Source organism: Arachis hypogaea, chromosome 13 (assembly GCF_003086295.3).
Source record: "Arachis hypogaea cultivar Tifrunner chromosome 13, arahy.Tifrunner.gnm2.J5K5, whole genome shotgun sequence".
NCBI classification, from domain to species: Eukaryota; Viridiplantae; Streptophyta; class Magnoliopsida; order Fabales; family Fabaceae; genus Arachis; species Arachis hypogaea.
Window position 1 is genome coordinate 76,628,396 of NC_092048.1, and position 14,960 is coordinate 76,643,355.

At 35.5% G+C, this 14,960-nt stretch overlaps 1 protein-coding gene across 1 annotated transcript; it reads right to left on the minus strand.

Annotated features, from left to right (window-relative positions):
* Positions 1 to 6,438: 6,438 nt before the first annotated feature.
* On the minus strand, positions 6,439 to 7,383 carry LOC140177633 (protein ALP1-like). Its single transcript, XM_072210776.1, has 3 exons — positions 7,309 to 7,383; positions 6,997 to 7,222; positions 6,439 to 6,902 (listed from the first exon to the last, which is right to left on the minus strand). Exons 1-3 carry the CDS (start codon positions 7,381 to 7,383, stop codon positions 6,439 to 6,441), a joined length of 765 nt encoding a protein of 254 aa, XP_072066877.1.
* Between the last annotated feature and the right edge of the window lie 7,577 nt (positions 7,384 to 14,960).

Genomic DNA, 14,960 nt, shown 5'->3' on the forward strand with positions numbered 1-14,960 from the left:
TCCTAACCCAATGAAAGGGGTTTAGTTGTTCATAGCTCTGGGAATGGAAAGCAAAGGTGGAGAGTATATTCTGAAAGTTAAACTAGAAGTGCAGAGAAAGTAAAATACAGAGAGTAATTCTAATAATGCCCCAAAAGCTCTTCCTCTAGTTCAAAGCTACTCCTATATATACTACTCTTCTGATCTTCTAGTTGATTCTTCAAGTTTTGGATGTGGGCCTTTGGATCTTGAGTTGAAGCAGTTATCTTCTTCAGTGGGCTCAGCTTTACTTGCAGAGAAAGTGTGAAGTAGGTAGGGACTTTAGCTTAGGGCGTTAGTGGTGTTAACATTAAGTGAAAATGTGGGGTTGAGAACGTTAGTGACAATCACCTTTTTCACTAACGTTCCTAACCCAAAGTGGTCCACGTTAACTTCAACGTTAGTGGCACTAACGTGACCACTAACGTTGACCCTTGGCCCTTCACAAACGTTACTGGGGTTTACCTTTTTCAATAACATTGAGAGTACCCCTTTCTCCCTACGTTAGAGTTCACGTTAGAATAGTTAACGTGGACTTTAACGTAGGCTTGCCAAATCTTCGAGAGCGTTAGTGACACTTACCTTTGTCACTAACGCTTCAGAACGCCCCTACTTCCCACGTTAGATTTCACGTTAACTAGGGTAATGTGACTTCTAACGTGGTATTGATAGCCATCTCCAACGTTAGTAACAAAGGTGAGTGTCACTAACGTTGGCTCATCATCCCTCTTCTCCACGTTAGCTTCCACGTTAATATAATTAACGTGGCAACTAACGTGGCTCATAGTGGCTCAATCTAACGTTAGTGACAAAGGTGAGTGTCACTAACGTTGGTGATTCTTGCTCCCTCCACGTTAGAGTCCACGTTAACTAGGTTAACGTGGCTTTTAACGTAGCCAATATGGGCTTAGTCCAACGTTAGTGACAAAGGTGAGTGTCACTAACGTTGGCATCATCTTCTTCTTCCATGTTAGAGCTCACGTTAACTAAGTTAACGTGGCTTTAACGTGGCTCTTAACGTGGCCAATTGCCCCTTTTTGGAACGTTAGTGGCACTTACTTTTACCACTAACGTTGGAGTTCTACTTCTCTTCCACGTTAGCTTCCACGTTAACATAGTTAACGTGGCAACTAACGTGGGCTATGATGGCTCACGAAGGCGTTATTGGCAATCACTTTTCTCATTAACGTTGCAAGCTAGCCTTCATTCCACGTTAGTGGTCACGTTAGCTAGACTAACGTGGCTGCTAACGTGGTTCTTCCTTGCTTCCTTTATCCTGAAATCAAGCAATAAAGTGTATCAAAGCTCTGATCCAAGTTATGAGACATGCATCATTCAATTTGTCCTTTAATTCATGCATAATTCTCATGAAATCTTGTAAAATTCACAATGTTTGCTTGAATCGAGATGTAAGTGATTATTTACCCAAAACTTGCTTATTTCCTAAGAAAATGCATGAAACTACCTTAAAACCATAAAGAAAAGGTCAGTAAAACTGACCAACATGCCCTGGCATCAGAGCAATGAACTCAGGAAGCAAATCTGGATCTCAATTCTCCTTTGCTCAGTCAGAAAATATATTGTAGAAGAAAATGAGGTTTAAAAATAGCAGAGAAGATTAAAACCCAATCCTTAGATCAATTGAGAGGAAGAGTGGAAGATGATTCTCAGAATTTGAATCAATGGAGCTCTTCAACCTCAATTCAAGATCCAAAATAGAAAAGCTAAAGTTGCAGAAGAAGAAGGTTTAAAACAGCAAATGAAATTTGAATTATGCAGTAAAAGAACAAGAGGGAATTCAAGGTGAGAATTGAAATAGAATTCCTTCAATTCTCCAATTCAAGTTAAGATGTAAAAGTGAGCTCTCTACTACTACTCTCTATTAGAGCTAGCCTCCTTTCTAAAATGAAAATGATACCTTTATATAGGCTTTACAAAGTGGAAATCAAAATAAAATTGAAATTAAAAACAAATTACAATTTAAATGAAATTCTTATTCTAACTTGTTCTTGTGCCTTTGAGTGATGATGTGGGCTTTGCTTGCTTTGGATTAGAAGAGAGATGGGTCCAGTTGGCCTTGGTTCAATTGGTGAAGAATTGAATCCAATTTGATTTTTAATTGAATTTTGGACTATGGGTGCTACTCCCAGGGAATGGCTCAGTTGATTAAGTGAACTGAGCTCTCCCTCTTGCACTTGGTGTGCCAAGTTGTGCGCGTGACAAGCTCCTTGGTGTGCCAACCCCGATAAAGCTCAGTTACTTTACTTAACCGAGCGCCCTTGTGCCTTCGAGATGAACTCCACCTTCGAATCCTGGTGAGCACCTTTTGTGGCCAATTTCCTTGCTAAAGTAGTAGCGCTTCCTCCTTGCTCCCTTATATATACAGTTCGAGCCTTGCTGAGTGAAATTTTGTGTGAAGTAGCGCCTTTCTTTGTGCTTTCATTTTGGTGAGGCCCAAAAAAGTTAAATGTTTTAACTGAGCGCTCTTCCTTGCCTTGCTTACCTCTTGTGCGCTCAGTTGGTTTAATGAACTGAGGTCTCCTTTTATTCCATTCGTTTCCAAATAATGCCAATTCATGATGGTTTTAATTAATTAAATGCATGCATGTTTCACTTTAATTAATAAAGCCAATGCATTAACGTTTTTGCAACATGAATTCTACCATTGGCTTTATTTAATAATGCATGCATTTCCTTCAATTCATTTAGGTAGCGTTTGGTAGAGAGACAGAGACTGAGAGACAGATACTGAAAGACAGAGACAGAGAGACAAGAATTAAAATAAGTCACAGTATTGTGTTTGGTATAAAATATCATTCCAAATAAAATACAGAGACTAAAATAAATGAAATGACCAAATTATCCCTACTAATTAAAAAACAAAACCCAAATCCAATCCTTCAGACAACCGTTTCCCCTTCCTCCTTTCTCAATCCCTAATCTCCCGTCAGTTCACCCAATTTTGCCGCGTCAATCTCTTGCTTGGCTTCGAGTTCGCCGTCGACGAGGAAGCCTTGCCACCGTTTCATCAATTCTTCGCTTACGGTTCTCTCCATCTGTCTCTCTCTTTCTCTCTTGCTCTCTCTCACTTTCTTCTGTTGGTTGCAGGGGCAATTTGGTTGCTAGTCATGCTGGAAACAGGGGCTATCCTCCGAATAAGGTATGTAAGCTGATGATTATGATCATTTTGATACCAAATTTCTGATGTTTCCTTGTCTTTGCAAAAGGGTAAAAATTTCAACAAAGGGCACCTGTAAAAATTTGAACAAAACTGTTCTTATTATAGAGATGATTATTTTGAGCATGATAGAATTACATATATACTTGTAAGCAATCACTGGTTTCTCTGACTACTGCGTCAAGTTTTGTACTAAGTATGACCCTTCCTTTTCCAGGTTGTCTGTACTGAAGGACCAGACAGAGTCAGAGAATTAATTGCCATAGGCGCTTCATTTGATCATGGAGAAGATGGTAACTTGCATTTGGTGAGGGAAGGGGGTCATTCACATCGTCGAATTTTTCATGCTGCTGATATGACTGAAAAAGAAATTGAAAGCGCTCTGCTGAAGTCAGTTGTTAATAAAACTAATATTTTTGTGTTTGAACACCATTTCGCTATAGATATTCTCACTTGTCAAGTTTGTTTTCTCTGATATTATTTTATTTTTATACTAATGGTTTTGTACCGTATACCTTGCTGGTACCTCTCTCCAAGCATGTTGGTATTTGTCAAACATTTGAAGTTTTAAATTCATGGGCTCCATTCACTTGAAATTGTTGCTGTTCAAATTTTACTAGGTACATTTTGAATGTCTCAGTGCGTTCTCTAACTAAAAATCTAAAACATGCCACTGGTGTTGCAGGATGGATCTGATATCACTTGTGTTGGTATTGACACTCTGAATACTGAAACATTAGAGGTGGGGAAAGTGATTTTGTGTAATTGCTTGAGAAAGATGTTATTGCTATTGTTGAATATATTTCTGAATTTTCATCTTTTTAGTTTTTAGGTGGTAAGATTCCTTTCAAAGGTGACTTGGCTTGCATCTGGTGGAGCTGGACATATTTATCCCAAAACTACAAATTCTCTGGTAGACCTCTTTTCTATTAATAAGATAGTTATATCTTGAAAACTAAAGTTTACAAATAAACTACTGATTATTGTTACTTACTCATTTGCAACATCTTATTAATTTATTCTGACGATACACTATAAATTTAGAAATAGCATGATTAAAATATAAACAGAATTAATAAGGTCTAGTTTAAGCTGAAATTGTTGATTGATTAAGTGGTTTTCTTTGTCCTTGTAAGTGTTAATTGATGGCAGTGAAGTGATCCATCTTATTTTGGTTGCACACTTAATATGTTGACTTGCTTATAGTGCATGACCTGCATTTTATGGTCTTATTTCTTTTAATTTAACTTGTTTATCTTTTTGTTATCGAAGGTGGCTACCGGAGATGGAATTGCCATGGCACACCGACCTCAAGCTGTGATTTCAAACATGGAGTAAGTAGATGAAGGCAAAAGGATACATAACTTATGCATCACAGAATCAGTTGAAGGCAAAAGGAACTACATATTAAGTTATAGTGTTGGGTTTTAAATTGGAGCAGGAGTATTTCTATGTAATTTGTTTGTATTAGTAAACATGTTGTAAAAGCATGTATATGAATGAATTAGATTGACTGATTTGTTGACATTAAATTCTTGAAATTAGATTGGCTGTTTTGGGAAATTCTTGTATTCTTTACCTAATTTCAAACAAAACAACTACAAAATCTGATCCAACTAAAAAGTTATATTATCATAATATCATACAAAGCACTTTATATAGATGGGAATAAAAACTTACTAATAACATAGATGGAAGGACACTGAATTTAGCATATTGAACTCATTAACATAAATTCATGAAGCATTAGTTTGAATATTCAGTATCTAACATTACCTTGAAAGTTTATGAAGTAATAATTTGAAAAGTCAGAATCTAATAATAACTTGTGAATTAGGACATTTCACCTAATAATTTATTGAATTCATAAAAATAACTAAATCATCCTAATAAGTTAATGAATTCATAAAAATAACTACATAAAATAACTAAATCATCCTAAATTCATAAAAATAACTAAATCATCCTAACTAGTTATTGAATTCATAAAAATAACTAAATCATCCTAACTATGTTCAACAAGATTCGTTAACTAGAACCACTTATTCTAATTGAGAATGGATCGCACATAACCACTCTTCTGAGAATCCTTCAAACCCCAAAAAACCTTCTCCATCTGTGCATTATTAGCAAACTTCACTGCAACCTGCACCACCTCATCGTTATCGAATCCAAGCTGTTCAAGCTTCTCACCGACCATGAACTTCTCATTCACCCCAGATATAACATCAGCAAGAACTTGGGCATTCCTTCCTTGTTCAGCAGTCAAAAATTGCACCTGTTCAACCATCCTCTCTAGAATATCATTTTGCTTCTGCTTCTTTCCCGAATGCCTTCCGCTAGCTACACAAGCATCAGAGTGTGAACCTGCTCCTTGTCCATCATGAAAACTTACATTTGCTGACATTCCAAAATCGTCCAAACTTGGACAATGATCTTCCTCCTCCTCTTGAACTTGCTCCTGTGCGTCAAAACCACTGACTGCACCTGCACCCGTGGCTCGATCCTTTCCAAATATACCCTCTAATCGGTGGAACAAAGGGAATGGCTTACCAGGAGTATAAAATTTGGTTGGGTGTGCCTGTGTTGAAGAATACAGAAGTTAGTATATATATTCTAAAGTCACTAATAAAATAATATCAAGTAAGTTTGTTAACAACCTTCATCCACGCATCAAGAACGCTCTACTGTCAACATCTACGCACTGTTTTTCAGAATTCCACCCAAATCCACTGCATGCCAGCATCTCAGAGGCATATTGATACTTCTCCTTCAGTCGCTTATGCTTATTCTTACAATGCTTGGCAGTTACCGTACAAGTTGGGAATGCTTCCAACATCTTCAAGGCTAATTTTTCAAAAGTTCCTGGTCTAAATTGTCCACAATCAGCTTTTAAACCATCAACAACACACTCCTCCATGAAACCAACAAATGCTTCAGTTTCTTCATCAGTCCACATGCGTTTGTCCATTGTCATCTAAAAAGAAATGTAACATGCAATAAGTTGTACAATCCATTAAAATCAAACATCACCTATGATAATAGAAATCTAACGATGCAATAATTAGCCATATTAATAATTGTGAATATTACAAACAAGGCTTACAATAACCTTTTAAAAATTTCAATGACAAAAAATCCAACAAAACAATGGAATGTCTTTCGCACACAAATTTAGCTATTACATCACAAGTTTCATGCCAAATTAAACCTGGAGATTCAAGTTGGGCCTATAATCTATCCTACTCCGTACGACTAGTTCGCCACTCTTCGTACATCTCAATTGCAATGTTGTCACGCCGTTGTGTCCACTCATTCGTATTTTCAACCACATCGATCAACTCATCTGGTGCTTCCTCTTCGACGGGCAAAAATTCATCTAAGAAGCTAGTTTGCTCTTCCGGATCCATATCCATGTTCTTCTGAATAAAATTTTTCAACAGACAACAAGCAATTATGATCTGATTTTGTGTTTTTATAGGGTGAAAGCTAGGACTTCTTAAAATTGACCATCTCTTCTTAAGAAATCCAAAGCATCGCTCTATGACATTCCTAGCAGAAGAATGCTTTCTATTAAAATACTCCTGGTAGTTGCGAGGTGCATGTGTTCCTTGAGCCCACTCTCTAACATGATAGCGAGTGCCTCTATATGGTGCTAGGAACCCAGGACCATTTGTGTAACCCGCATCCACTAAATAGTAATTACCTATAAATATTACATACAAACAAAATAAGCTCTACAACTGTGCAGTCAAGCTTAATGTCAAAATCTAACTTATGACCTATAAATTAGATATTACCATGAGGTATCTTGAGACTATTACCATGAGTGATTGCATCTCGAAGTATTCTTGAGTCAGATGCCGATCCCTCCCATCCACTAAGTACATAAACAAAGCTCATATCTCGGTTACACACTCCTAGGACATTAGTACATATTTTACCCTTCCTTGTTCGATATCTTGACTTATCAGACTCGGGGACTGTCACCTCTATATAAGTGCCATCTAATGCTCCCAAGCAACCCTATAATTCACAAAAAAATACAACTTTTAGATAGACAATCCTTCCAGGCTTAAAACAAATTACATACATAATCTATTTAGGTTTACCTTAAACATTCTCCATGTTGGGTCTATGCAATCCTCTTCAACCGGTGAGGCCTTGGCGAATAACAAGTTTTGCATACGTATAATAGCCTTTAAAACCTTATTGAAATACTTACTAACTGTTTCCCCAGACCTACAAAATCTAACTTGTAGACTACGGTTTTTCTTGTGATGAGCTAAGATAATTAAAAAAGTTACAACTTGTTCCGGCAAGCTTACTTGACCATCCTCACAAAGTCCTCCTTAGACTTGAAGCAACTCGCACAAATTAGCAAAGGCATTTGTGTTCATTCTTAACTCCCAAATACAATTCCTATCACCCTCACCAATAATACACTCTAAAGCATCACATCTAATTCTACTATTAATTCTTCCGCCTAATGACACTTCCCCACTACTTCTATTTCTAAAGTACACAAATAATGTAAGAACAAAGTTCAACATCAAATTATCATGCTTCGATCTCATCGTTTCATAAAAAGAAACACATCATTTAATAATCTCTGACCGCTCCATTCCTTCCTAACAAAATCATTTCATACAAAATGAGCATAAACATTCAATTTACTCAAATCAAAATCTAAACTAGATATAATCATTCAATGTCTTTTGTCACATGTACTTGAAATAAGAACAGGTCAATAGCCAAATAGCCAAATAGCCAAAGTAGTTCAATTTATAGCAATGGAATTAGTTACTTAATACATGCTATTGTCATTTTTGTCCATGTCAATTTCATGTGACTTGAAACGTGTCTTCATTTCAGCATAGAGGCAGGGGCAACTCTCATAATTAAAAACATTGATATTCAAATTTCAAACCGACCAAGTCAAAATCAATTCAATAAACCAGTAACATTGATTTATTTAATATATGGTTAGTACCATACCCACATCAACCTTATCACCCTTGTTTTGCATGTTGTACCTCTTTACAATCTCCCATGTATCGAAAAAATAATCAATTAATTCCATACTCCTAAGAACTTAGGAGTAATATTATTTGTACAACAAAAGTTAATAACTTTATTTAGAATACTAATTTTCTTTCCAATATTTATATGAACTACCAACTTACTTTTCTACTAAAGACAAACACAACTAGCATTTCTGGCTCCAAAGATCAGAGAGTGAAGATTGGAGTATCATAGAGCACAAATTCAGCTCAAAAAGTAAGTAACCTACCAAATCATAAAACTCATATATTTGGTTCTTTTGTTGGTAAAAGATGTTAAATAAATAAATAAGTGCCATCAACTTCTAACATCCTCTAATATTTGATGCAGATTTTGTAGCTGTCTACTTTTTCAAGTTCTGAATTGTAATATACTCAAAAGGGTCATTACTATGGTGCTCCCCTTGAGCATCAAAACATTGTCCCCCGCAAATAAAGCCAGCTTTATTATCAAAAAGGGTCAAAAGTGGAAAAATAAAAATAAAAAACAAAATCAGAAGCAACACAGCTTAGAAAAATTCATGCATTTGCAGTTTGCATAGACCATGATATAATTAAATACCCTGTGCATTGCAATTCTAGATCTGAAATAAAAAAGTTAGCTTTGAAAATTTTCGTTAGTTATTACAGAAAAGTTTCCAACTTGTAAATAAATGCAGAATAATTTGTGAGATGTAAATCGAGTACCATACGAGCTAGATATTAAAAATTGAATGCAGAATCATTTAATTTTCATTTCATTATATATGCTAAAATAAAGTTGAGGCAAATGTTGAATGCAGATTATATAACACAATAATTAAGAGATGTATTAATCAGAAAAAATTTTATTTTATACATGCAAGGTATTGACATTATTAAATGGAGGAAAATAAATTTGTCTTATTCAAGCAATTCAACTCTATTATTATATGAACGAATTAACTAACCCTTTCAGTAGCACCAACCCAATTTACAACAACACATATGATCCACGGCAATATATATAGTACCAGAGAACAAGATTCAGCACACTTTTCTGATATTACTTCACACATTGCATTTAATTTCACTAACATATAGGTTAGAGAGAATACAAAATCAGTTCTAAATAAGATAAGAAAAAACCATGACTGGTCCACACTCCACAGATCATGGTTTATGAACTAAATACACATATCACATAAAACACACTTCCCAAATACATTTAACAAAAACAGAAAATATCGAAATAGAAGATAATTTGCAGAAGGCGCTGAAATTTACCAAAAATTTCAACAAGCAGAGCATTAGAAATTTTGAATAAAAAATCATATAACTCCATACAACTATAAAACTACAATAAAAAGCAACACAAATGCTTAAGATACACGAAGAGATGACAAACAAAATGCAAATATGGAGGAGAAGAGAAGAGAAATAGAAGCTTCACGAGGATACCATGAATTGAAAAATATGCCTACGAAGATGAAGGTGTGACGGCGACTAACGTTGCTCACGGTGGTTCAACGATTTCGACGACGAGGTAGTAGTCTTGCAGGCGGCGATGGGCAGTGGCAGCAGCTTCAGGGTTAGCTCCAAGGTCTGATTGACATGATATTAGAAGAACTCAACCCTTATTATTTGATTTGGTTAAAAGGGCAAATTAGGAATTAGATAATTAGAATGAGGGTATTTTGGACATAAATTATTATTTAAATTTCTGTCTCCGTCTTTGTCTCTGTGTCCCTACTTTTTGGAAGTACTGAAACACTGAAATTTTTAACACAGAGACTGAAATTTTAGTACCAGTCTTTAGGCCAACAAACATGATACTAATACGGAGTCCCCCAGTCTCCGTCTCAGTACCTCAAAACAAACGCTACCTTAGCGTTTATTTCATTGGCATTATTAAGTGAATGTTTCATTCATGCATGCTTTTATTAATGCCTTAGCATAAAGCTTTGATTTGCTAATTGCATTAGAAATGCATGGCTTTAATTAATAAGGATAATGCTTTAACGTTGCTTTCATTCAATTTAAATGCATGCATGCTTTATTAATTTCATGCATGCATAAGGCATTAATGCATGCCATGGCTTCATGGTCATGGGCCACACTTTTAAAAGCATGGCCTAAAGGTCCAAAGTGTGCTCAATCTTCAAAGCGTGCCCAAAATTCCTCTTTTCTTCTTTTTAGCTTATTTTGTGCTCTTTTGCTTGTTTTTCTTCTTATTTCCTACAAAATTTATAAAATTAAAAGATCAAGGAAATATAACATTTAAGCACCAAAGAATACAGTATATAAGCACTAATCACAAATTTCTTTTATGAAAAAGCATAGAAAAACATGACATGATGATATGTCATCACAACACCAAACTTAAACCTTGCTTGTCCCCAAGCAAGAAAAGAATCATGCAATAGAGATTGACAATCCAAGGTAAGAAGAATAGCAACTCAATGTTCTTAGTAGGCTAGTTTTCTATGCATGCTACAATCACAAAAGAAATATAAATGATTGATGCTTCTATCTAGCTCAATTTATGAAATCTTTTTCTTATATTTCTTCCTTGAAACAAGCTTTTCATTTTCTTATTAGCTTCTCCTTTTGGGTGCTTTGCCCCATGAGTTGATAACAAAACTACGACTCTAAATGCTTTATTTTCAAGTATTACCACTTGATACATAAGCACCACAAGCATTTGAATTAGAGGGCTTCATTAAGTTCATTTGTTTCTTTTCTTGACTCTCTAATCATTGATGCTCAGAGCCTTGAGCTTTGAGGGAGTGCATTTGCACTTGAGCCTAACCTTGACTCTAAGTGTTTTGTTTTCAAGCTTTTTGCTTGATACATAAACACCACAAGTACTTAACAATTTAACTGTCATTGGTACTCAGAGCCTTCAGCTTTCTCATTATTTCCCTTTTTCTTTTCTTGCCCTTTAATTGCATTTGCTCCTTCAAGGTTTTCATGATTTCCAAAAATTTCACAAAATGTACTAGATGAAAACTTCAATTAAATAAAATCTAATGCAATTGAGCAACAATTAACCATACTAGCTTTCCAATACTTGTATGCACATGCTAAACTCTTCTTTAATTCCTTGTTTGTTTATGATCATGATGCTTTATTGCTTTTGAACTCACAAAACTCCAGTTGGTAGTCATAATGTCACATCAACATGTTACAAATCAAGATTCAAGCTATGCTTTATTCATACACACATGTAAACAGAGAAAATGAAGACAATCATGCAATTTAAGTGCTGGAAACAAATGAGAAGAAAAGGAACTCTACAACCTTGTAGTTCATCTTCATTATTGTTGTCCTTTTTCCTCTATTCTTCCTCTTTCCTTGCCAAACTCAGAATGCTTGCTCATCCTCAAGCAACAATTCAAACAATGGCTATAGGGCTAAGATAGATCATGAATGTCTTACACAATGAAATATTAGTAGCACATGTGTTTTAAGCAAGCAAAATTAAAGATAACAATCAAGGCACAAGAGACAGAGACATTTTGATTGCATAGATAAGAAGGTGTGCACAATACATTGCATAAAAGATAAGTGGGACACCAAATTTAGTGTGGCACTTTCACTTGGAATTAGTGCAAGTATCTTGTAAGAATTGGAACCAAATTTTGTTGCATAGCAACACCAAACTTAGAATGCAATCATATGTCAATTTATTTGAATTAAAACTAAGCAAGTGAAACTGTTATTTGTTAAGTACAATCACCAAGCCAATAATCTGTCATGGATAATGCTCTCTTGGTAATGTATTAACAAACACAGTAAATAAGCAAACTAAAATGAAAGCATTTAAAAACAGAAAAATGACTAAAGAAAGTAGAATGAAAAAGTGTCAAATTAAAAGAGAAAAATAAAACTGCAGAGGCATTATGATTATGCAGACAAGTAGTGTTGCTTGAATGAATTGCATAGAAAATAAGTGGCACACCAAACTTAAAATCTTGGTGTGTCACTTTCATTTTTGATTTGATGCAATCATCCAAAAAGATTGAAAACAATTTGTTGCAAGGCAACACCAAACTTAGAATGTAACCATATGCCAATTTATTGAATTTAAACAAAACAAAGAACGAAAACAAATCAGAGAAGAGAAATTATACCTACGGTTGACATGTTGTTCACTTTCTTCCTCTTCTTCCAGTTTGTTAATAGGAATGACCTTAAGGGGGGAGAAGATTCAGCTAGTGTCCCTTGTCTTGGCCTTTCCTCAGCAAGCTTCCTTTTGCAAATGGCTTGATTGATCTTGCTTGCTGGATCAGGGACATGATTGGTGCTTCTGCTAGTTGTCTTCACTCCTTTGAATTCAAAACTTGGTTGCTGTGTGATTATTGGAGTTTTGTATTCATCCAGAGCCTTTCGAATTGGTGGTTCCATGAACTCTTCCTTCATGTACTTCTCTGCCTCACTTGCGTGTAAATTTTCTGGAATGACTTCCTCTCTTTCTTGCTCCTCCACTCCTTTCGTTGCACCCAACATTTGACTTAATAGCTTTTTCATTGAGGAGGTTTGTTGATCTTCCCAACATTTCTTTATCTCCTCTTCATATTTTTCAATCACAGATTTAATTGTTGAGAGTTTTTGGGTCAGGAAAATTTGTGAGAGTTGTGAGTCTTCATGTTCCCTTGTCATCTCAAGTGCAGTTTCATTTTCAACCACCTCATTCTTCATTGAAAGTTCACTTGATACAGTAGCCTCCTCATCTTGCTCTTCCACTTTCTCCCTTTCACTTAACATTTGGTTTACCATCACTTCTACATTTTTGAATGAATTCTCTTACTCGTTCTAGGATATCTGTGCCTCCCTCTCATATTTTTCAAACATGGTCTCAAGCTTTGAGAGGCTTTGGTTCATGGAAGTTTGTGTGGGCGGTGAGTTTTGACAGGGGCTTTCTGTTGAAGCATGGTCAAGTGATGATATCTTTGGATGAATATCATATGGAGCATTAGAATTCCCTTCCCAGCCACCATTAGAATCATGACTAGCATCATTTTGTGGTGGAGGAAAATATCCCATATGGTTTTCTTACTCATCTTGTGTCTCTGAAGCGAATCTCCATGGATTGGAGTTCTTAGAATTTGTATTTTCTTGGTGATATTCCTAGCCACCATTAGATATTGGTGATGGTGGGTGATATCCCAAAAAATTTTGTTTGACCATAAGATGAGTTGAACTCCATTTGTATTTTGTAAAATGCAACATCAATGAAAATTGAAATTCATGTCACAGAGAAAGAATTTCTTAGTGAGGGAATAGCTCAAACACCTTGCTATCAACTTAAAATAGAGAACAAAAATAAAGAAAATGCTTGATCTAGACTTCTACCCACTTAATCATTATTGATTTAAAAATTAATCCCCGGCAACGGCGCCAAAAACTTGATGGATATTTTGGAAAACGGATTTCCAAACACCGAAAACTCACCGGCAAGTGTACCGGGTCGCATCAAGTAGTAAAACTTACTTAGAGTGAGTTTGATCCCACAGGGATTGATGGATCAAGCAACTTTAATGGGTGATTAGTTTAGTCAAGCTAACATTGGTGAGTGATAATTGATGCAATAGAAAGTAAATTGACAAGAATATTAAAGCTGCAGAAAGTAAAATTGCAAGTAACTTAAAGAACAAGAAAGTAAACTAGCTGAAACTTAAATGACAAGAAATGTAAATTGCATTAAATGTAAAGGGGAGTGGGTGCTGGAAATTAAAGAAAGCAATAGATCAAAGCTTAGAGCAATTGCAGGAGATTTAAACTTGCAGGAAAAGTAAATTAGGTCATGAACAGAAATGTAAAATGTAGAACAAGTGCATAAGAATTAAATTGCTTAAAAGTAAATTGAAAGCAATGTAAACAGAGAAGCAAAATTGCAGTGAATCAAAACTTAGAACAATTGCAGAGGAAATAAATTGTGCGGGAAATGTATATCAGACACAATAAGCTTAAATGAAAAATTGCAGAGAGTGAACTTGTAGAAGAAAAGAAAATGAAAGCAGTAAACCAATTCTCAATCCTTAGAATTATGTAGAAGAGGAACAAGATGAATTTTAGATCAAGAATTGAAATAGAATTTCTTCAATCTCAATCCAAAATTCAAAACAGAAAGTAAGAGTGCCAAAGCAAGAACAATCAGAAAGAAAACTCAGATCTTCTTTCCAATCTCAACTCAAAAAGGAAAATTAAGAGAGAGAGCTCTCAATTCTACCTCTATTGCTCTCTAGTAGAGCTAGCCTCTTTAACAAAGATGAAAATGATGCCTTATATAGGCTTTACAAAAATAGAAATGAAAATAAAATTAAAAATAAATTACAATTAAAATGAAAATCCTATTCTAACTTGTTCTTGTGCCTTTGAGTGATGATGTGGATTTTGCTTGCTTTGGATTTGAAGAGAGATGGGTCCAGTTGGCCTTGGTTCAATTGGTGAAGAATTGAATCCAATTTGATTTTTAATTGAATTTTGGACCATGGTGCAGCTCTCAGGGCACGGCTCAGTTGTGAAAGTTAACTGAGCGCCCAAACATGTCTTTGGCCCTTCCTTGCGCACACCAAGCCTTGTTTGCCTTGCAATTTTGTTGCGCATGACAAGCCTTGGTGTAGCCTCCTAGCGTGCCTTAATGTGAAGAGTGTGGGGGGAAGTAGCGCTCAGTTGGGAAAGTGAACTGAGCTTCCCTTTTTTTTTTCTTGTGTAGCGCTCCACCCTTGAGTGTGACG